This window comes from Rhea pennata, chromosome 13 (assembly GCF_028389875.1).
Source record: "Rhea pennata isolate bPtePen1 chromosome 13, bPtePen1.pri, whole genome shotgun sequence".
In the NCBI taxonomy this organism is placed as follows: Eukaryota; Metazoa; Chordata; class Aves; order Rheiformes; family Rheidae; genus Rhea; species Rhea pennata.
Window position 1 is genome coordinate 1,578,155 of NC_084675.1, and position 21,706 is coordinate 1,599,860.

General features: G+C 52.3%; 1 protein-coding gene across 6 annotated transcripts in view; it reads left to right on the forward strand.

Moving 5' to 3' along the window:
• The first annotated feature begins 216 nt into the window (after positions 1 to 216).
• FHOD1 (formin homology 2 domain containing 1) overlaps positions 217 to 21,706 on the forward strand; it is a 31,131-nt gene continuing 9,641 nt past the window's right edge. For 4 of the 6 annotated variants that reach the window (XM_062586157.1, XM_062586155.1, XM_062586156.1 and 1 more), the window contains exons 1-7: positions 217 to 415; positions 13,284 to 13,390; positions 13,599 to 13,663; positions 19,874 to 19,941; positions 20,345 to 20,450; positions 20,724 to 20,818; positions 21,362 to 21,473. In XM_062586157.1, coding sequence (XP_062442141.1) covers positions 245 to 415; positions 13,284 to 13,390; positions 13,599 to 13,663; positions 19,874 to 19,941; positions 20,345 to 20,450; positions 20,724 to 20,818; positions 21,362 to 21,473 — 724 coding nt within the window. In that variant the 5' untranslated portion in view covers positions 217 to 244. Of the gene's footprint in view, positions 416 to 13,283; positions 13,391 to 13,598; positions 13,664 to 19,873; positions 19,942 to 20,344; positions 20,451 to 20,471; positions 20,561 to 20,723; positions 20,819 to 21,361; positions 21,474 to 21,706 lie in introns of those variants that run through there. The other 2 variants (XM_062586159.1, XM_062586158.1) reach the window with 2 other exon arrangements.

A 21,706-nucleotide genomic window follows, 5' to 3' on the forward strand; every position in this document is an offset into this window, starting at 1 on the left:
CCCGGAGCATCCAGCCCACTGCTGTTTCCCCAAAAGTAGAGAGCCCTGGCTAGAAAGCCACTCCACGTCGGAAGGGAGCCGCCAGTGCGGCCGCCGGCGTGCCCGTCGGAGGGCGCCCGGAGCACAGCGCCGCCGCCAGCCGGGCCGCGCTGCCGGGTCGCTCCGCCCCGCTCCGCCCCGCCCCGCCCGCCGCCGCGCTCCCCGCCCGCGGCCGGCCCGGGGCGGCGGCAGTCGCGGCGCCGCCATGGCGGAGGCGGTGGTGCCGTGCCGGGTGCAGTACCTGGAGGATGCGGACCCCTTCGGCTGCGGCAGCTTCCCGGAGCCACGCCGGGCTCCCGTCTACGACGTGGCGGAGGCGCTGGCACTGGGCGCGCAGCTGCCCGCGCTGCACCGCCTGCTCGGCGCGCCGCTGCCGGTGAGGGCGCCCGGAGCATGGGGCACCGGGGCGGGGAGGAGCTGGCAGTGGGGCGCCGCGGGGACACTGGGGCCCCACGCAATGGGACATCGTGCGGGACGGGCACCGGGGAACCGTGGAGACGGGCAGGGAGTGTTCCGTGGCACCCCCGGGGACCGGCACGGGGTTGTTGGGACGCTTCAGGGGACAGGGCAGAGGTAGGGACATGCAGCAGGAGATGGTCGGAGAAGAGTATCAGAGCTCGAAGGCACCGTGGGGGCACTGGCATTACGTCACCTCACCATGAAAACCTGGGACCCCAGTACACAGCAGGGGACAGAACATGATGGCACCACAGGAGGCAGGCACTGGGGTGCAGCGCACCAGGGGACCACTTGACACTGGAGCACTGGGAGTCTGTACAGGTTTGGGGGCCTTGAGTGCCCTGTGGGTCTGGGGGCTCCTGCCACCCAGCAGCTCTGGGGCTTGCCAACCCACATGCACAGCACATGGCAGTGTGTGCTGGCCGTGATTGGCATGGTGCTGGGAGCTAGGCAATGCAACTGTGCAGGGACCTGGGTGCTCCTGCCGGTCTTCAGTGCTCTGCTGCACAGAGTTTTAGCTTCGTCACTACCCTAAAATATAACCCTGGTGGTGGCCAGGTGAACCAGGTTCAGCCTTCCTCTCAGCATGAAACTGCAGTCACTTAGTCATGGCACTATTCTGCTGGAGTGTGCAGAGAGGACAGCTATGAACTGAATGAAATTGCCCTCAGAAGGGAGGCTAGTCCTCACCGTTCCAGAAACATCTCTCCTGCTCCTGTGCAGGAGGCTGCCAGAGAAGTAGGTGCACACGCCTGCCTTGTCACAGTGCTTCTTGCAACAGGTTGTGTCTGCAGTACTGTGGCTGGGCTCTGCCCCCTTGCCTGTCCTGGCAGGGACGGACCAGTCTTGGTGCCCAAGTCATGTCAGGAACTTTTGCTTTACTGTTAAGGAACTAGCTCCACTTGTGAGCACAGTTCAGGGAGCAGTGGAATTCACCTTCTGCCCTGACAGAGTGCTCGAGGGCTGTGTAGTGCTTGGACACAAGATGTGCCCTAGGCTAAATGCCCTGCCAAAGAGAAGGTTCTCAGGTGGCGTGGGGCAAAGAAAGCAGAGTGTTGAGCGGACAGTTAAAACCTGTGGGGTTTTGGCTGAGAATAAGCAGGGGAAAGCAGAGGATGAGAGCCTACAGCTGCAAGGGGGGCACAGCTGGCAAGGCTGATATCTTGCAAGGTGGAGTTTGGGAAGGACTGGAGAAAGCTGGGTTAGGATGACTTTGGGAGGGTGTAGGCAAAACTGTGAGACATTCCCTGAAAGAAATGAGGGGTTGGTGAGTGCATCTGAAGGACAGGGCTTTCCGTGTTTGTGCTGTGGCAGGACTTTGAGGATGGGGACACAGCTACCCAGAGGGATGGCTACAAATGAGTTCCAACTGCTGGCAGGAGCCAAGCGGTGCCTAGAGACTTGCAGAAGTGATCACTGCTATACTCATGCAAGTCATGGAAGGGATTCGTGAGCCCCTGTGGTGAGGCCATTTCTTGTCTGGCTCTGACTGAGTTGTCCTAAAGGAAGTGGATATGCTTGTTTAGACCAGTCCAATTTAGCAGGAGCTCTAACATAGCAAAAGCATTAGTGTTCACGTGCTTCGGGAAGTAGGGACAATGGCTAGGCATGAGTTTGTCTCTTAGACTGAGCTAGGAAACATAGTATTACGTCAGCCTCCCTTTCCATACTGGCTATCAGGAGGATGACATAGCTGAGCCTTATTTAGTCTGCTTTGCCTCTCTGGCATGGAGACTGCAGTGGGCTTGGGGTCACCCTGGCACTTTTTAGCTCTGTGCAGCCACCAGGTCAGCGAGAAATCCAGCAGTGAAGGCTTGCTGAAGAAGGTGAAGGAGCTGATGTCTCCATTGTACTTTAGTGTCTACCCTGTATGGGTCAGGGATGATAGAGATGCATGCTGCCTGCAGTGGCCTCTCTAATACTCCAGACCAGAACCTAGCCTACTTGCCAGCAGCATGCAGGGCCTGAAAAAGTGATGGGGAGAATGAGACTGCACCGAGAGCTGGAAGGCCACCTGCCCCTTATCCTGCAAAAGAACTGGTTTCCTTTGGCAGCAGAGGTGAATTTGCTGCTTGAGAGCCACAAAGAAAATAACACACACAGTAAAATGTGCTGAGCACTTTCCTTTCCTTTGGTGTGATGAGCAGAGGGCCTGTGCTCCACGTGCAACCGCTTTCTCTATTACAAGAAAGAGCAGTTGGGAGGAAGGGAGGAGACTGACGTGAGGTACTGGTGCCTTGCTGGTTATCTTGCTTGCATTCATGTCTGAACTTGGACTGGTATTATGCCCTCAGGCTGGGGGACAGGGAAAGGGGGACGTGAAGCCCCCTTCTCCCAAGGGCATGGAGAGCGGAGGAGGTGGGGGACACTGCCTGCCTCTTCTGCAGGGGTTTGGGAGTCTCTTCAAAATGCATGATGCTCTCAGACCATCCCTCATGGCTGCCTCCTGCTAAGAACTGAGGTGAGAACAGGCTTGTTTTCCGTCTTACAAACATGTATGTGAGGTATAGAACCTGGCAGCATGCTTTCCCAACTTTGGAGATGGCCAAATATCTCTGTTCTGCAGCTCACAGGGCCATAAGAGTGAAGACAAGAGAGGGGAATGGCAGGTGTCCAGCCAGGCAGAGGAGAAGCATTCCCTTCCTAGAGCCATGGCTGTGAGGTGAGGGAGTTGGAGGCAGCATGAGGGGGAAATCGGCTCAGTATGCCTGACTCCCACGCAAGTGGAGCTTTTTGGTCTGCCAGGAGAAAAGGCCTTGTTGTGAGACCTTTGCCTGCACCAAACAAGCTCCCTTTCATCTGGATTTTCATTTTTCTTGGAGCAGAGCAGCAGCGTCTCATGTTGTCACAGTCATGGGATTTTTAGTCAGTGACTAAACAGAGTTTGTATGGGAACAAACAGCCTGAGACATGATGAATGGAGCAAACTCAAATTTCAGGCATATGTTCTCCTCCCTGGGCAGGAGCTATCTGTAATGGGATCACCATCCTGGAGCGCCGGAGTGGTGCATTGCGAGTGGCATAAGAGGCTGGAGGTTGAATGGAAAAGTTCCTGAGGGCTGGGGAGCTGTGTGTACTGTGGTGAACACCTCTGTCCAGCAGAGATACATTGGAAGTGGGGCGAAAGATCTCCTTTGCCGCACAGATTTAGGTTCTGCTCCCTGCATAAGGCAAATGCCAGGTGCTTCTTCTGTAGTTTTTCATGATGCACTCTGTGGTCCTTGACAAAATCATAGAAGGGCTACTAACACCCTGCTCTGGGCTTATAAATCAAGTTCTTATCCCCTGCTGCCTTCATTTCATGGAGCCTTCCTTAGCCAGCAAGAACTGTGTGGTGTGACAGCTGTGATGTATCCTGATGCGACAACAAGCAAACTAGGACACTTGCTAGGGTTTATGTGAGCTGATGTCTCTGTGATGAGCTTCTCACTATGGTCATCAGGATCTGTGTGCCATGGAGGAAGGCTACCTGAGCCATCTGTTTCAGTCCAAATTAGAAGCTGGCACTCAGGAGACTACAGGCATCATTACCCTGGCACAAGCCCCAGAAAGTTTTATTCATATGGACATGCTCTTTGTGCCAGGTAATGCTTGGAGCTCAATTACTTGATGTGCTAAAATTAGCAAATGAACAGCTAGATTTTCCTTTCCTTTTTAGAACCTCTTCTAAAAATTCAGATGGCAATGCCCAATGCTAGACTTGTCCTGATGTGCTGTGTGTTGGGCAGTGTACCTAATGATGCTGGTTGTGGAGAGCCACCAACATACTGCCTGGAGGAATACACTCCACAGTAGCTTTCAGGAGGATTAGTGATGATGGGCAGGAAAAGGCCAGAAGGGAGATAGCCATCATTGGCTGGTCAGCCTGGAGGAGGACTGAAATGCAGGCACTTGGGGGATAATGAACCATAGGGGAAAGACTGAGGTCCTGCAGAGGAGCTACTCTTCCTACGAACAGTGAAGATGCTCACTGAAGGAGCAAGGCCATGGGGTAAAGCTGGCATGTGCTCCAGGGCAGAAATGTGCCATTGAAAACAGCTTCTTGCATGGACATCACTGTGCATCCTTGTGCCTGGGCCTGCTGCCTCAGGCCATTGGACAGCCTCTCCTGCTCCCTCTTCAGTGACACTTAAGTGTTTCCTCTTCCTGAATGGGACCCACAGCTAATGACTTTTTCATGCTCTCCGGAAAGTGTGTTTGTGCCTGAAATACCTTCCCATTTTATTTTCTATGTTGGCCAGCTGCATTGTTCTGATTCAGACTGATCATATCTTTTTTTTTTTAGTTTCCAGCACTTTTGTAGCATATTTGGGTGGCATTCACTCAATTTTATTTGGATGTTTTTAAACCCAGCAAGTCTATGTAAGTGGTTTTCTACAAACATGTAACCTGCTGAGTCATGGGCTGTAGCTGCACCAGCCGTTTGTGACTGCAAACCAAATTGTGAGGGATAACAGAGATACTGTCTGCAGTCAGTTTGTTTTCCTCTGAAGGCTGATTTTGGCAGGGCTGACGTAGTACAGCTTTAGTGCCAGAAGCGAGCTGTGTCTGACTACCTGCCCTGGCAGGATTCCCCGTGAGTGACCCTGTTTTCTTGTCCCCTTGTTCTCTAAAGACCACTGTGCTCCTGTGACCTGTGCGCTGCATTGGTGTCACAGCAATGCTATCTCAGCTCTGAATCTACAGATTTTCCAAACAATGGGAATACCGAGCTGGCTGGAGCCTTCCTTCCCCTCCTCTCCCGGAAACCTGGGGAAGAGCGAATGGCTCGCCTGCTTTGGTGTGATAGGTTGTGCTTCCACTCACAGAAAACACTCTGTACTGATACAAAAGAGAAAAGTTATTGCTGGTGGCATGTGTATAGTATGCAAACTCCATTCCACCAGCAGTGGTGAGGTTAGTTGTTCTCTGTTTCCTAATTGGCCAAAGGGAGGTTGTGAAGAGCGACTCCTGAACAAGAAAGGAGCTTTTCTGAGGATCTTTGCCCCATTTAACTGAGCTCCCAAAGACCTCACATATAAGACAGCTTAGAGAACTACTTGCAGTGGTGGCATGGAGCTTTTGTGGGTGAATGATTTGTGAATGAAGAAATCGGACCCCAAAGCTAAGGGGAGCTTGCCTGGGACTGGTTTGAGAGGGCAGGGAGGAGGCAAGTTATGTAGGGCTTGGAGCCATTATGCTTTCCTATGGATTTGCTTGGAGGGCTGTAGTTTGATATGCTCATCTGGGGCAACTAGCATGGGAGGAAAAGGCAGAGTGTGTCTGAGTGTGCATCGGGGATGAGCAACAATGAGCAGGATGGGTCAGAAAAGGCAGCATCAGTATATAAACATAGCAGTGGAGAACAGGCAGGTTACAGCCCTCTTGGAGAATTTGTTTTCAGAGCAGCCAGCAGGATGATGTATGTCCTGTTGGATGTCTGGGGAATTATCAGGTCAGCTCTGTGCTTCTGGTAGCTTTTCTGTACTTTGAAAGTAGCGGAGACTGGGAATTATCAGCAGCACTGCCTCCCCACTAATTTAACTACTTTGAAATGTTTCTCTCTGCATCTTTTTAAATATTTAGACCAAAATCCTACTTCAGAGCAGTTTTCGGTATTCCTTGGTTCCTGACAAGGTCCTCATTGTTCACATGGGTCCCAAGGCAGGAGCTGTATCTGGGTGTTCATGCTGAGCGTTGCAGCTTACTGGATGCCTGGTCGTGCTGGGGTGGCTGCTAGGTACCAGCCGCTCAGCAGAGCTACAGCTCCCCTCCATCACTACTTTTGTGCTGTGGAGCAGTGCTTCTCGAGAGGATGGTTGAACATGGGTCCTGCAGAATGACAGACAAAATGGCATGGTATCAGTTGACAAGAAAGAAGTCTATCCTAGGCCTCAGATGGAGGAGCCTAGGAGGGAAGTGCGCAAGAAGGGGACAGTTCCTGGGCCTGCTTTGGGCAGGAGGCTGGGGTGAGGTAACCTCCAGAGATCCCTCCTAGTCTGCTTTTTTTCTGTAATAACAGACTGGGCAATACCAGCACTTGCTCCCATCCATCACGTAGAAAAGGGCAGGAAGCAGTAACTGAGCAGCCTGGTAATAAACACTCTTGTGGCACTCTAAGGAGACATAACCCTGTCCGTTCATGCTGCTTCCAGCTTTCACTAAAAAAGGAAAAGCTGCTACTCCTCTAGCTTGGCTGAGAAAGGATGTGAGTGTAAAACCATGACCCTAATCTGTGATCCTGGGAGAGATTGGGTCAGTAAACCACCCTATTAGCCCCAAAAGCGAATCATGGCAGTTGAAATGTGAATATTCTTGCCTGCCTGGTGGGGCTGCTCCTGCAAGGACCTTCTCTTATGTCTGATGACCATGGTGCCAGCTTCAGGCTGCTGCTGACTGCAGGCTCCCTTTCGCTTATTTTTGTCTGTCACCTCTGGATGTGAGGCAAAGAGAGAAGATATAGAGGGACTGTGTCAGATGCCTGTGTGGGGCAATTGCACGGCTTGAGTCCAGGTGCTGTTGTATCTGTTTTAGAGCTTTTTCAGACATTATACAATAGGACATGTGTCTGAGAGTGAACAGTACTGCATCACCTAGCGTGTAAGAGATTTTTACTTGTATATAAAGTGGACAGGGGTGAATGCCCTAAACACATGGGGAACAATGCTATGAGTTATGGGTGCTACAAATATTTCTGTAGTGCTCTTAGCTCTGGTATCTGACTGTACTTTAGATCTAATAAAATTAATCCTGAAGAGGCTTCATAGAAGTATAAACTATGAATCCAGCCATGTTTTGGAAGGATGAGCAGAGATTTGTGATGCTGGTTGTTTCTGACTCTCTGATGCCTTGTGTTTAGCAGTGCCCTACTGTCTCAAGCTTGAGTTCTGCCTCAGCTGAAATAAATAATAAATATTTCAGTAAATTCCCCAGATCCTTCCTAGAATAGCTATGTGGTGTATTTCCAAGCACTCAACACTCCAGGGCTGACTAACTCCCACCCCAGCTGGCCCTGCTCTCACGTGGCACATTTTGTGTCTGTTTTGCAATCCTGGCATTCCTCTGGCTCTCCTGCCAGCTCCACTCCACCCTAAGCCCTGGTTTCCACACAACAGCTTCTGGCAGTGTGTTTGAAGCACATTTGGCCCTATGGGTTTCTTTCTTACCAGCTGAGGCTGATTTGGTTTGGAAACCCATCTAGATGCTACTTGTCTCCATTCTGAGGACAGCTAGCTGCATCAGGCCTGGCTGAGTGGCAGCATGAGGAGGCATAAAGCGGCATCTCTGCATCAAGTGTTGTCACCACAGTTCCTTTAAAAATGTGCTTCAAGGGTTGAGAGAGACAGAGAGCGGACCAGATCATTAAATAGCTCAGTAATGTTGGTAAATTGTGGTTACTGGGAAAAAAAAAAAGTGTTGGAAAGGGAGAGAAGTGTTTCCTTTACTGCCAGATAAAAAGGATATTCACTGTATGTCCTTGGAGTGTCCTCTCACACTGGTATACACCATGCCTTGCTGTGATAGAGGCTTAGCAGGAAGAGTATGAAGCTGTTGTGGGCTGTGGGAATATAGACATTGCTTGACCCTTTCCTGCCTTGCCTGTGAGCCTTTTCTGCTACTGAGACAGTGCTGGGGCCAGCTGTAGCTCCCAGGAAATTGTGGGGAGCAAGAAAGTGCAGAGCATGGCAGCATTCAGGGTCAGGCTGTAGGAAGTGAGGGTGGAAGAAGGAGCTGGGGTGATGCTGGCTTGGAGAGGGCTTATTTCTGAGGTAGTGGCTGGTGCTGCTGTTTGGAGGTAAGTAATTTGGGAGGCGAGAGCCTGCTAGGATTTCTGCAGAAGTCATGTCCTTGAAATGAGATGGCTCTGAAGCAGCCTGTCCCCATGCCACTGCCAGTGCTGATGTTCATGAGAAGAACTGGCTCCTCCCAGGTGTACTTCTTGCTCTGTGGGAAAAGGAGTCCTAAAATGCACATTCTGCTGTGAAAGGGCAATGAATGACATGCAGGTTTATTGCCCTGGAGGCAGAGGGGAAAGAAGTCCTGGCAAGTCCTCTGACCCTGAACACGCAACTCACTTCTCTGCCTTCTCCCCAGGACAAAGGACAACCTGGCAGTGCTGCTTCTTCTGCTTGGGGCCTTCTCTGTTCCAGAGAGCTGCACTAGCTTAATTGAGCCCCAGGGTCCTTGAATTACCTTGCTAGTTACTAAGCATTTTTATGGCACTCTTGTTTCATCTTGAGAAAGTCTCCCGAGCACTGCCTCTGCAGGGGGTAAGCTGTTGTTGTGGCCAATGCTGCAAGCTTGAGCTGCTTTGGGGACAGTGGGGAAGATGTGAACAAGTCTGACTTACTGGCCTGGCAGTGAGACTCGCTTACTCAAAACCCCAACTTTTGCAAGGAAATGCATCACTATTTCTGATGAGCAGAAAAAACACCCTGCAAACAGATGCTGTGTAGCCATAGGCAATCTGGGACGTGTAACAGATTGCAGCTTGACTCATAGACCCAAAAGGGGGTTGGAAAGCACTGAGGTTTGTAGAGTCCCTGCTTACAGGGTGTAAGAAACCAGAACAGATTTTGTCTCCAAGCAGCACAAGACTACTGCATCCAGAGGATTTTCTCTTGATCTTAGCCATGAAGGGTCCTTCCCCATCAGCTGCACCAAACTCAGGGTCAACTTATGAGCAGCCCAAAGCTAGTTTGAAATGACCACTGTGATATATGGCTGATGCATATAGAAACCAGCATTTTACAGGAAGCATTAGCTCTATAGAGCAACTTTGTTTCAGTCTCCGAAAAGAGCCAAGAGAAGCCATGTTGCTCCCTTGTGTGGTCTCACTTTTTGCTCTGTGGCAGGGTTGAAGTGTGGGTGTCACATCAGCCTTGCTGGACTGCAAGTGCCCTGTGTAGCCTGCTGGCTTTTGCCCAGCATCATCATTTCTGCCGATTTCCACAAAGGCAGATGATACCAGCACCTACTGATGTGAGCAAGTCAAGGCCAGAAAGGCAACTAGCTGTGGGGTTGCCCTGGGGTCGAGAATGGAAACTTGGGCTTACTATAACCTAGTGTTAGATGTGTCTGTTTGTCTGCCTTGGCTATAGAGGACTCTAGATATGCTTAGGTGGAGACATCTCCATTGCTTGCCCCCACAGTTTGGGAAGGATAGTACTGCTCCAGGGGAAGCAGGCTTTCCCTGAGAAATCGCTTGCCAGTTATGAGTGTCTTCTCTGATCTTCAGGGTGGCTTCAGTGCTTGGCTTTACACGTGCTGGTATTAGAGACACCTGTGTGTTTCCACCTTCTCCATGCTTCAGGTTGGAGCCATCAGAGTGGAGAACTGGATTTTAACACAGACAGGAAAATCCTCTCTAGGCCTTTGGGAGCCTGGCTCCTGCACAGGGAACTTGTACCCCTCCAGTGATGGACCAGCCCAATCATCTTGGTCTAAAGAAGTCTTATAAACTACCCTGTGCTGTAGATGGAAGATGTCTGAATCTCTGTGGGGCTAGCTAGGGGTCCCAGGAGCTGCAAGCTAGAGGTCTGAGCATGGGATGCTCTCCCACTTTTCTGAGCTCTGGTTTGTCTGTAACTCACAAAGCCCAGGTTAAAGCACAAACTATTTTAAAAGTGTTTTATGCTCGTGATGCAGATGGATCAAAGCAGCCTTCTGGGGCTGGGGCTTTAGAGTTGAGATACAGCTGTGCGCTGGGAGCTATCAGTACCCTGTGGCCCAAACTTGCCATCCCCAGCAGCGTGACCACAAGGCCTGGGCTCAGGTCTTGCATATCTGTGGCATAGGCCCATGACACGTCTCAAGACCTTGTCTAAGGGCCCGGGAGTAACCTCATTTCAGGCTCCTCAGGCAGTCAGTACTCTCTAGCACAGGAAGTACTGCCCCAGGAGGGTTCCTAGGGCAGCCCAAGCCTGGAACATCTTGTCTCCATCCCTGGGGGGGGGGGGGCCTAGTGCTTGCAGACTCTCTCAGCTTGAGGGTTAGCATTCAAGTCCAGGGCTCTGCCTTTGGATTACCCCTTGTGGGGAGCTCCATTGCTGCCAAGCTCACATGGGAAACTCGCAGCTGCATTCCAGGGACTTGGCCTCCACAGCCAGCTGGGACATGTAACTGGGTTCCAGTAGGAGTCACGAACATTAACCCTGACTTGTCTGGGATTTGGCAGCCCAGTAGAGCTGACACTTTTGTATTGGAGCGATGTGGGAATTGCTACTCTCTGTATTTGATTGGAGCTGGCTGCTGGTGCAAGCTACAGCACCCATGTGATCTCTGACCTTAGAAAGGTGCAGAATGATGCCCCAGGAGAGCACAGCCCTTGTGGTGGGACTTTAAGCTTTCCTTAGCAAGAGAACTTTTTTTGGTGTCATCGTTATCAGTACCTCCTTACATAGCCAGAGAGCTCACATCCAGGAGCTCTTGCTTCAGACTCCTGGAGGGCTGGTGCAGGAAACACTGCTTTGGTCTCCCACGATGTGCTGCTGAGCAGCAGCAGTTCTGCAGGCTCTTCAGGCTGTATCGGAATGCTGGCTGGCCATGTCCTTCGTGCAGTGCTGCCATGGCTGTCTGATGTGGCCAGGACTGTGGTGATTTATTGCATGTGCTTGATGCAGCTAAGCACCCCAGGAGGTAGCATGCGATGCTAACCGGGTAGCAGTTGTGTTTGAACCAACAGCAGTGCCCTGACAAACTGCTGGTTATCCTGAGCCTTAGTCAGGCATCAGATCATTAATTACCTTAATGCACTTTGAGCTTTTTCTTTTCCCTCTTGTTTTGAAGTTGTGCTCTTACTGAAGTCATATGCGCAGTCTTGTGCAAACTTGTGATTCAAGAAACCAGGGTTTTAATGGAAAACAAACACAGTGAGACGCAGGAGCTGCATTCAGAGGTGTTAGCCAAACTAGTCTTTGCCAAAGGTATCCTCAACTTTCCCCGACCTCAGGGAGTAGGAGGGACAGCTGTTTGATGATAAAGCCAGGGGAGCTGTGGTTATCTGCATCTGAATACCATAGTCACAGAGGTGCACCCAGAAGTTCCTGTAATTTGAGTCTGAGAAGAGATGTATATTTAGAGGGCTGACCAGTCCCACTTCTCTTCCTACATGTAGCATGTGCTGTTTGCTCTTTTTGCAGTATTAGCTCTATTAATAGTAGGGTTTTATTCCTGTTCTATGGTCCTTGGCTCCCCAGGTAGTTATATAACACTTCTGTGCAGCCTTGCTGCTCTGACTGCTTCCTGCAGCAGCAAGAGCTTAGGAAAGGCTCACAGATTACTCTGAGATGCAACAAAGGTGCAAACATTTTAGGATCAGGACCAGACACAATGCAGCAGCAGAAATGCTGGCAAAGTCAGGCAAATACTGCTATCCTTTTGGCTTCAGTCAGGCCTGTAGGGCAAACTGCTCTGTCCCAATTTCTAGTGTGCAGTGAGGCTGTGGGAGATGCGAGCTTGTGAGCATCATGAGACTAGATCTCTTCTGCAGGGCTGCTGGTTGTGCGAGCTTGCTCAGGAGCCCTGCCAGCTCTCTTGGTGAACCCAGAGAGGTGATGGGCCCATGTTAATGGGAGGGCCCGGGGGAAGGCTGGAAGGAGAGTCAACATGTGGGGCAACAAGGTCTCATCCAGGCAGGCACTGAGGGTCTTGTGTTATGATGGGTTGAGTGTCTAGTGGCTCAGGCACTTTTTGGGTGCTGTGCATGGTGGCTCGGGTGCCTGGTGGCTCACCTGCTGTGGGTGTTGTGTGCGGTGGCCCAAGTGCACTGTGGGTGCTGTGCACAGTGGCCAGGAAACCTGTTAATGCTGTGCCTGGTGGCTAGGGTTCTAGCAGGTGCTGTGCATAGGCTGTTGGGGAAGATGCTCTTGCCTTATCCTAGCTTGGCCTCAGACTGTGCTTTTCCCTGTCTCACAAGAAGGTAGTGCGTAGCAGCCTGATGAGCTAGAGGCTGAGTCAGGCCTTGTGAGTCACCACTCTGCCTCCTGTGCCAGGCCCAGCATGTGCTGTCCCTCAGCAGGCTGGCCAGGGTGGGTTTGCCTGAGGCTGGCAGAGCTCTTAGTGCTGGGACACCCATGTGGGATTTGCTGTGGTACAGGGTCTCTGTGTGAGCTGGGTGGTCTGGGTGCCTTGACAGTCACCAGAGACTGTACAGTCAGAGGCAATTCATCCGCCCTATCAAGTAACCACCCCTGGGGCAATATAAACTGGACCTTGGCTGCACCTCTGCTGACTAAAGGGAGCCTGAGGGAGTGGATCAGATGCGTCAGCCTCCAGCACTAGCTCCTGGGCTGAATCAGTCATATCCTGCCCAAGCGGGAGGTCTGTGAGCAGCAAGCTCTTCAGTACCATGGCCACTGTCTGTTCTGTGCTCATTTTGCATTTTTCCTGGCCTGGTGCTCTGCATTGCTTTCCCAATCTGGCACCAACACCTTGGTCTTCCCAGCTAGTGTCCTGGGGCCACGGGCTCCAAGGCATTTCCCAGCAGGAGACAGAGCGTAAGTGCTGGCAATGTCAAAGGGAACTAAGTAGGGACCTATGGCCATGGGTCACTTGAACCTGGCACTCATGGTAGAGCAGAGCAAGAGTCTCAAGCAGGCCAGCACTGAGTCTGATGGCACTTGGAAGTGCTGGTGAAGCAAAGGTGCAGGCAGGAGGTTTGATAGAGGGAACTCGCTTCCTCCAGGAACCAGAGCTGGGCTGCAGGGAGAGATGTGTCTGTAGCCATTCACACTAGTGGCACATGGTGGGTGCTGGGCATGCAGGCACGAAGGCTTGCTGCTCACATGAGTTGTCTGCTTCTCCAGCTGGAAGACTGCACCCTGCAGATCTCACCGTCCGGACATTACCTAGACCTTGACCTGTCCCTGCTGGAGCAGAAGGATGATCTGGAGGGTTTCTATGAGGAGGTCAGGTGAGTGATGTGGGGCAAGTGGGCCCTTGGGCCCTCCGGTGCTGGCTTAAGGTAGACACAGAGATCCTGTGTGTTCCTGCCACAGCATGCGAGCACTTGCCATTGGGTGCTGAGAGAGAGGAGCTCCGGGGGGGAGGGGGGGGCTGTGGTAGGAGGATGGGGACTCTTAGTGTTGTTGGCGTTCACACTGCATTTCCTCTCATCCCAGAAAGGGAAGACGGCCAACTCTGATTCTGCGCACACAGCTCTCCGTCCGAGTCCATGCCATCATTGGTGAGTCAGGGGATGCCCTGCAAGCCTTGCTGCATGACCACCAACTGAACTGCTTGCGATGCGGCTGCTTGGACTGAGCGAGCCCTCACATTGTTCCTGAGGGCCAACATGAGTCCAGATGAGCACCAGCTACTCCATGCAGCTCTCCAGCCCTTCTCTGTGACAGAGCACAGGAGAGGCCTGGGAGCAGGGGCTGCCTCATTGAGCGTGGAGTGGGTGCCCCAGGGATGTGACATGGAGCTGTTGCTTGGATGTGACACTGGAGATAGCTACGTAGTCCCAGGAAGGGCAGGCAAGCTCTGCCACCATGTTCCCTCACTCTGACGGCAGAAGTCAGTGTATAGGAGCCAGTGGCATCAGGGAGGATTTGATCTGAGTTTCAACTAGGCTTTTTGTTGGGAAGATAGCAAGCAGTGCAGTTGGGGCTGCTCCAGTGCAGGATCCACAGAGCCTGCCTGCACTGACTAAACTCCAGGGGCAGCAGAGCCTTGCTGGGGCAGGTCTGTGGGTTGGAAGGCTGGGACACATCTAGAGAGGCAAAAATTGGAGTTCTGCTTCATTGGAAACTGGAGCTTTCCAAGGCCCTGATGCTTTGTTGTGACACAAAAGGCTCATGAGAGCAGGGGAGCAGGTCAGCCACCCAAAGGCAATGGCAGCTGTGGATGAGGCTGCTAGGGTCTGTTTTGCACATCTTCCAGCAGCTCCTTGCCTGCCTCGTGATGATGGCTGTCTCTGCCGGGTGGTGGAAGGCAGAACAGGGCCTGCCACTCCCCATGCCCCTGGGCTGTAGGTCCAGCAGTACTGAGTGAAAGCTCCCAGCTCAGTCCATCACCCCTCCAGCACAGACCACAAAGGTGTCTGGTGCAAGCTGGGGCTGGTGGTGCCATAAGCACTCAGTGCTGTGTCCTGTGGGTGACCATACTGCTAGCCAGGGTGTCATGGCAGCCCGGGTAGGGCATGCTGAGGATGCAGGGTCCAGATGATGCAGTGCATCCCCTGCTTGGGAACTATAGGGAGAAAGTGAAGGCTGTACACACTCAGCCTCGTGGCTCCTGCCAGGACAAAGGGGCTTGTGGCAGTGAAACACATGTTTTGGCAGGAGCAGGGGCCTCCCAGCCTAGGTGGCAGCTGTCTCCTGCCTTGAAGCAGTGATATAAACCCTGCTAATGGTGTGTGAACTGGGAGTGGGAGGCTACCTGGGGCTGATGCTGCAGGTTAAACTTAGGGGACATGGAGAAAAGCAGCAGGGAGGAGAGGACCATCCTGGGAAGGGACTGTAGAGAGAAGAGGCACAGACATGCACTTCCCTTGGGAATGAGCAGAAAGCACAGTAAAGGGCATAAAAATATGGCAAAACTGCAAGAATTGTTTCTGGACAACTGTGCCGTGTTCCTGGGGTGGACGGCATCCTGGCCTTTTTCTTCCCGGTATAATTTTGCTGATGGAGGGAACAGATTGCCAGAACAGACACCCTCTGAAGGGTCAGGAGCATGTTTCCACATGGATGTCCTAGGTAGTGCTCAGGAAGACTAATTTCAAGGAATTTGTAGTTCAAAAAGGGAGCAGCTCCCCAGATATGGGTGTCCCAAGAACGAATGTGCTGAAAGCGGCTTGGTTGTCTCCTCCAAAATGGAGCCTGTGGGCACAGTACCTTTGCTGAGCCTCAAGCTCTTGTCAAGCTTGATGCTGTTGCCAAGCCCTGTGCCATAGTTTGGCTGCCATTTGCAGAGGAGTGGGTGAGCTTGGGCTGAGGGAGATGGGGCATCCCAGGACTGCAGGTGCTATTCCTGCGAGTGTATGGGTTTCCATAAATCTGCTTGGCCTGGCAAGGCAGTTTGGCATTTCCAGTGGGTATCTTATAGGTCTATATAGCTCAGTTTTGCTGTAAGAAAGAGGGTTTGAGTCATATTGTTGCCTTGGGCATGACGTGGAGTTGTAGGGCCCCCAGCCCCCAATGGCATGTTCCCACCTTAGCCATGGCCAGAGTGCTACACACAGCTGAAGGGTACTTTTTCTGGACACCTTTTTCTGGACAGCTTTTTCCATTTTCCTGGCCCTGATCCACACTCTCAACCTATCTGTAACCCTCTGGCCCTTCTCAGAGTCCAAGTGCAGGGGAAATTTGCCCAGCCAGCCTCACGGGGAACCTATGGGTTAATCTCTTCCACCCCCAGAGATCAAGACTTGTGCTTCTTAGGCTGAGAGCCAAAGGTTCACACACTGCAAATATTCTGGGTCATTCAGGCAAACTCTAAATTTAGTTTTAGAGAACACAAACAAATAGCTCGTGTGCAGAAGAAAGGCCTGGTTCAGACATCCTGTTTGGAGAACCAGCAAAATACTTGGAAGTCTCAAGTCTTTCTGTCTTTAGCATGGGAAAAAAAAGAGCATTTGAACAGAGTGTTGCCAAACAAGCATCAGCTGGCCACACCAGTCTGCAGCCTCTCTGCCTGGCCAAACAGTGACTGTGGACATGGTTGAGGAGAGGATCCCTTCCCTGCCCATGAGGCATGTCTGCACCCTTTGGTCCCTGAGCCAGGCATCACTATTGGCAATGCTGAGTGAGGCTAAGGCAGGGAAGTGTGTGCAAGTTCTTCAGGGCAGGCACATGGATTTGTGCCTTCTGGACCCTTATTTCTTTTCAGCTCTGCAGCATCTTGCACTGGGATTCCTCACTGGGCTTTGCCCCCCATCCCCAGCATGTATCCTCTTTTCCTTTCCTTGCAGGAAGGCTAGGGTCATGGCAGTGCTCCTTGCTAGTGGTTCCCAGGCACCGGATGAGGTCCAGGCTGCTCTGCTTTCTGTCTTTGTTGCTCAAACAACCCAATAAATAGGAGGGGGTGGGTGCTGGGACCACATGTTTTACAGAGCCCTAATCAGCATGTCTTGAAACCTTTTTGGACTGCCTTGTTTTTGGCTTGTTAAAGCTCATAATCTGACTCAAATAACTCAGGATGCTATAGAGGGGATGAGCCAGATTCCGGAAACCAGCACCACAGCTATGCAAAAACATAATAAGTCTGTGCTCTAGTCACTGCTGTGTGAGGTGAGAGAAGCAGAGGCTATGTCCAGGGTGCACTGAGCCAGCAGCACTAATGAGTGCTGTCTGGCTGATTCAGCACTCTGCGCTGGGCAGAGGTTTCCATGCTGGCCAAAGAAAATACTCAGCTGCACAAGGCCATGAGGTGAGCTTATGGGACCTCAGCACAGACCCTCTTTAGGCAGGAGGGGCAAAGCTGAATGCCTGGTCTGGAGCAGTGTGAAAGGCTGTGTGGTGGTGGCAGTCAGGGGACAGAGACCACTGTCAGCTCCATGCGGGCTCCTAAAGACTTCAATCTCTGCTTGTTCAGAGCAGAGGTTTCCAGTTCTTCTTTTGCCCAAAGCCCTTCTAGCTGTTGCTGCTGACTCCTGCCCACTGCTTCCAGGCAAGGAGGGAGCCAGGTCTCCTAGGAAGCATCTTTCTCCCAGCACGTGCTGAGTCTGACATCTATGGCCGCTCAGTCAGGAAAGCAGCTAAGGTGTTTTAGGTCAACAGTAGCACCTGGTCTCTCTGCCCACATGTAGTCTCCATCTGGCCTCGGCTGCCTGGAGACTGGTGGCTGTCCTGTTGTCCCCAAACAGCTGGTGTGGTGCTGTCTGCCTTCTATTCCCTTCCTGCTTCTCTTTTGAAGCTGTAAGGCTGCTGTGACGTTGGGGCACTGAAGAAGTTCCTGCATGTACCTGCAAGAATGCTAGCTACCTTGGGGCTAACTCCTGCATGAGAGCCACAGCAGGCCAAGTGTGCTGTGGCTCCTCCTGCAAGTCCCCTGGTAAATAACTTGGTTTCTGCTACCTTTGATAATGCAAAATTTGAAACATTTTCTCTGCAGCATTGCAGGTAATGCTGGTTAATAGCAATTGCTCTGGCTTCCCATGAGGGGCTGTGGTGCAATGATGATGCACCAACCTAGCCAGGACTTGCCACATCCCATGAGCTTCTGTGGGCACTGTGGCATCTCAGGGAATGTCACTGCAGGCTGAGTCACCTGGGCTGCTCCTTGCAACGCTGCAGATGTCTCCAAGACTGTTATTCATCCCTGGGGTGGAGAAGAGGGCTGATGAACACTCCTGATAAGGGTGGCAAGCTGCCTTTGCTCTACTCCCAGCCCTCAGCATGTGCATGCCCTTGGGGAGCAGTCACAGCTGAGTGCTAAAGGGATGGTTCACAGCCACTTTGGGAATCCCTACACATGGTTTGGGAGGCCCTTTTTTCCATCCAGATTTGGGGACTCTCTTTCCAACTATGGCTTTGATTTGCAGAAGAATTAGCTAAGCAAACCAGCACCCTCTGTGCCTATTCTCTGCTCATTCCTTCCCTGGGGAATCACTTACATTACAGTTTCAACTTGATGCTGTCCCATTTTGCAGCCTGCAGCTGCTCTGGTGCATGCAGCCTATTTTTTGGTTCATGAGCACCTCTTTCCATGAAATCAGTTTTGGTGACCTGGGGCTGCCCCACAAGCATGATGGTGCCAGGCTGCTCACCCTCTGCGCTGTGGGCTTTCATTGTCGTAAGTGAACATATCAAGGAGTTCTCTGCACTCTTCTCTGTGCTTGTGATTATCTGATCTAGTCAACTTATTCAGTCCAGTTATCCATCCTGCTGTCCATACAGCTTTTTATGGGATTTGTGAGTGGTATATGTTCACCTGCCTTCTCTGAATGTGTTACTATGACTGGGGCAGCCATAAGGAACCCCTCTTCTGGCCATGGAAGAGAACTAAAGATGAATGTTAGAGAGGCTGTAAAGCTGTCCATAACCTCATACTGCCAGGGCTGGACATCTATTGATAATTTCAAACCTCCTTCCAAACCTCACACAGGACTAAGCAGACTCATAGATTAATACAGTCAAGTAACATTAACCTTTGTTTTGAAATAAATCCCTGGAAGCCAAGTCTAGTCAGCATTTCACAGCCCATCCCGCTGACTGTGGTGGCAGTCCTGGGCTGGATTTTGTGAGCTGCTAGGCTATCCCATGAGACAGGTGGCCCAAGGACACAGGGGTGCTCCCTTCCCTGTGCTGCACCCTGGGGTGCTGCATAATTTGTCTTTTTGCTCCTGCATGAAATCTTGTGGGTTTTTTTTTTTTGGGGGGGGGGGGGGGGAAGGATCTAGTGATTCATCCCAGGTGCAGCCACCAGTGGAAGAAGACCCTGGCCCTGGTGTAATGGAGACCTTGAGCATGCTATATCTCTGACCTCACATGCTGGCTTTAGAGATATCTGGCTGTATGTAGCTAGAAAAGGCCCCTGGGGAAATTGAATTTCTAGTGAACTGGATTTTTAGTTCACTAGTTCCAGTGACCTGAACTTTCCTGGAGAGGCAAGGAGTGGGAGCAGTCTCCTCCCTGCTGCAGTACATTGGCAGCAAGAGGATGAAGCTCAGCACTCCAGAAAGTGAAGTGCTGGTCATAACAGTGTGCAGCTGTGGGTGTCATCCTGCAGTCTTGTTCCTGGGCAAGGGCTGCTCAGCTCTGGGCAGCACAGAGTGGGTATCTGGGGCTGTTATTCCCACAGCTTGTGCTGGCACCAGAGCACCTCGAACAGCATCCCCACTTTGAGACTGTGCCACAGCTGTGCCCAAGTTGGATCAGACCTGCCCTTGCTGTGAGGTACAGTTAAAATTAGCTCTGCCTCCTGTCCGAGTTCCTGTTTCGGTTCTGCACAGGAAACCAGAGGGGATATTTATGTCATTGCTGGGCAGAAAAGAAAAGAAAAGAAAATAGGAAGGTTGTGGGGGCTGGGAGAAGCTGTCATTGTAGAGCTGCAGCTACTTCCGCCGTGCCAACTACTGTGTCTCCAACCTCTGGGCCTGGGCGGCCACAGAAAGGCAGTGGGGCAATGGGACAGCCCCTTCATAATGCCGAGGTCCTGGGTGATAGCTAAATGCATAAGGGTCTAGTGGGGCCATAGAGCCCAAGGATGCAGAAGGAGCTGGCACCTGTACTTTGGGAGCCCTTCAGAGACTGCAGAGAGGTGGGAAGCATAGTGGGGGTTGTGTGTCCAGCCATGCTCATAGCATGGTTGGTGCCAGTGCTGCTGGTGCTCCAAAACCACCTGTGGAACTTCCTTGAGCAGCTGTGCTTTTTCGATCAACCCAATGATGAACTTCTGTAGGCTGCCCAAGCAACATCGGTCCAGTGACACTCTCTCTCTTGCTCCCTTCCAGAGAAGCTGTACAACTCCCAGGGACCGGAGCTGCGGCGATCCCTCTTCTCCCTCAAGCAACTCTTTCAGGTATGCTCTCCCCAGGTGCATAGAGCATGCTAGGACCCTGGCATTCTCATGGGCTGTGCCACGCTGGGCAGCCAGGGCAGTGCTGGGTGGTTTAGCCAACTCCTCCATGGCGCGCACTACCCCAGAGCTGGCTGCATGTCCTGCCTCCCAGGGCGGGGGTCAAAGCTGGACCCTTTGAAGCCTGAATAGGAGGTGTGGGATTTGGCACTTCTCTCCTTCACCATCCCCTTTTCCAAAGTTCAGCCTTTGATTTTGGAACAGGATACTCTGCTGTGATACTCATGTACATAGTAGGTTCCATCTGGACTGGCTTGCCCCAGTGCCCCTTGTCTCCCATATCTTCCATACTTTCCAGGGGAGTGGGATGGGAGCCACACGCAAACATGTGTGCTTTACTCCTCAGGAGGACAAGGACCTTGTGCCTGAGTTTGTGAACATGGATGGGTTGACATGCCTGATCAAAGTGGGGGCAGAGGCCGACCAGAACTACCAGAACTACATCCTCCGGGGTTGGTATTTGGCCCAGCATTGCCTAGGGGCCAGCAGTGAGCTGGGCATGTTGCTCCAGGTGGGCACTAGCACCTCTAATGCCAGGGAAGGGAGGCTCGCAATTAGGCTGGTGAGTAAGTGAGTTTGTTTGGGCTACGTTGTGCATGGGGCTCTGTAGTCAAACCTTGAACTTTACATGGGGAACTGTGTTGTGCAGGAATAGAAAACCTCTGACTCTACCTGCTGCAGCTGTGCCCATCATGCCCTGACCCTACCTGCTCTCTACCTTGCAGCATTGAGCCAGATCATGCTCTTCGTGGATGGGATGCAGGGCGTCATCAACCACACTGAGACCGTCCAGTGGCTGTACACACTGTCAGGAAGCCCAGTAAGCCCTCACTCCCTGGGAGGACTGGCTGTGCCTGCTGCCATGCCCCCTTTCGCCATCCCTTCCCAGCCTCACTGCCTGTGGCTGTCCCACTGCACCACCCCTTGAGGGATTTACCCCACTTTTGCCTTCAGACTGGGCTTAGTGGCTCATTACCTTTGGGCTTGCTAGGTCTTGTTTCCACCTGCCCTGAGGGAATCATCTGGAGTCTCCAAAGCCCCCCTTCCTCATATGACCATGTTCCTGTCCTATAAGACAGTATCGTCTCCAAGCCCCTTCTCAGTGCCCATTTGCTATTGGGACCATGGCTGCAGAGCTGAGGCAGGATGGACCCTGGCCCTCCAGGGCTGTGACCTGCCCTCTAGGCTGCCTGCAAAGCCAACAGCACTGGGGCATGGGCATAGCATCCCTGTGCCTGGCTGTGCCACCCAGATGCATGCAGTGCCCAGGCACTGCTGGTCCCCTAGTCCCACAAGGGAGCACCACTGGGCACTGGCAGGGCCCTGGTGCAGCCACCCTCCCAGCTGGCTTGCCTCGTCTCAGTTTCGCCTGGTGGTGAAGATGGCGCTGAAGCTGCTGCTGGTGTTCGTGGAGTACACAGAGCCCAACGCCCAACTTCTTATCCATGCTGTGAATGCTGTTGATCAGGCAAGAGGTGGGTGCAGCTCTATTTGCCCGCAAGGCCCCAGGTCAGGGATGCTCACTCTGCAGAACCATACTAAGCTGGGGGCTGTTGTGGTAAGGGTGCCTCTATGCTGTGCCAGCTGTGGTACATGCCAGCTGTGGCCTGTGGGACACACTAGCTCATGTAAGAGCACAGCTGGATCATGCAGTGGCACAAAGCCTCTGGAGAAAAGCACAGGCCATGCCAGGCATGCTGTGGTGCAT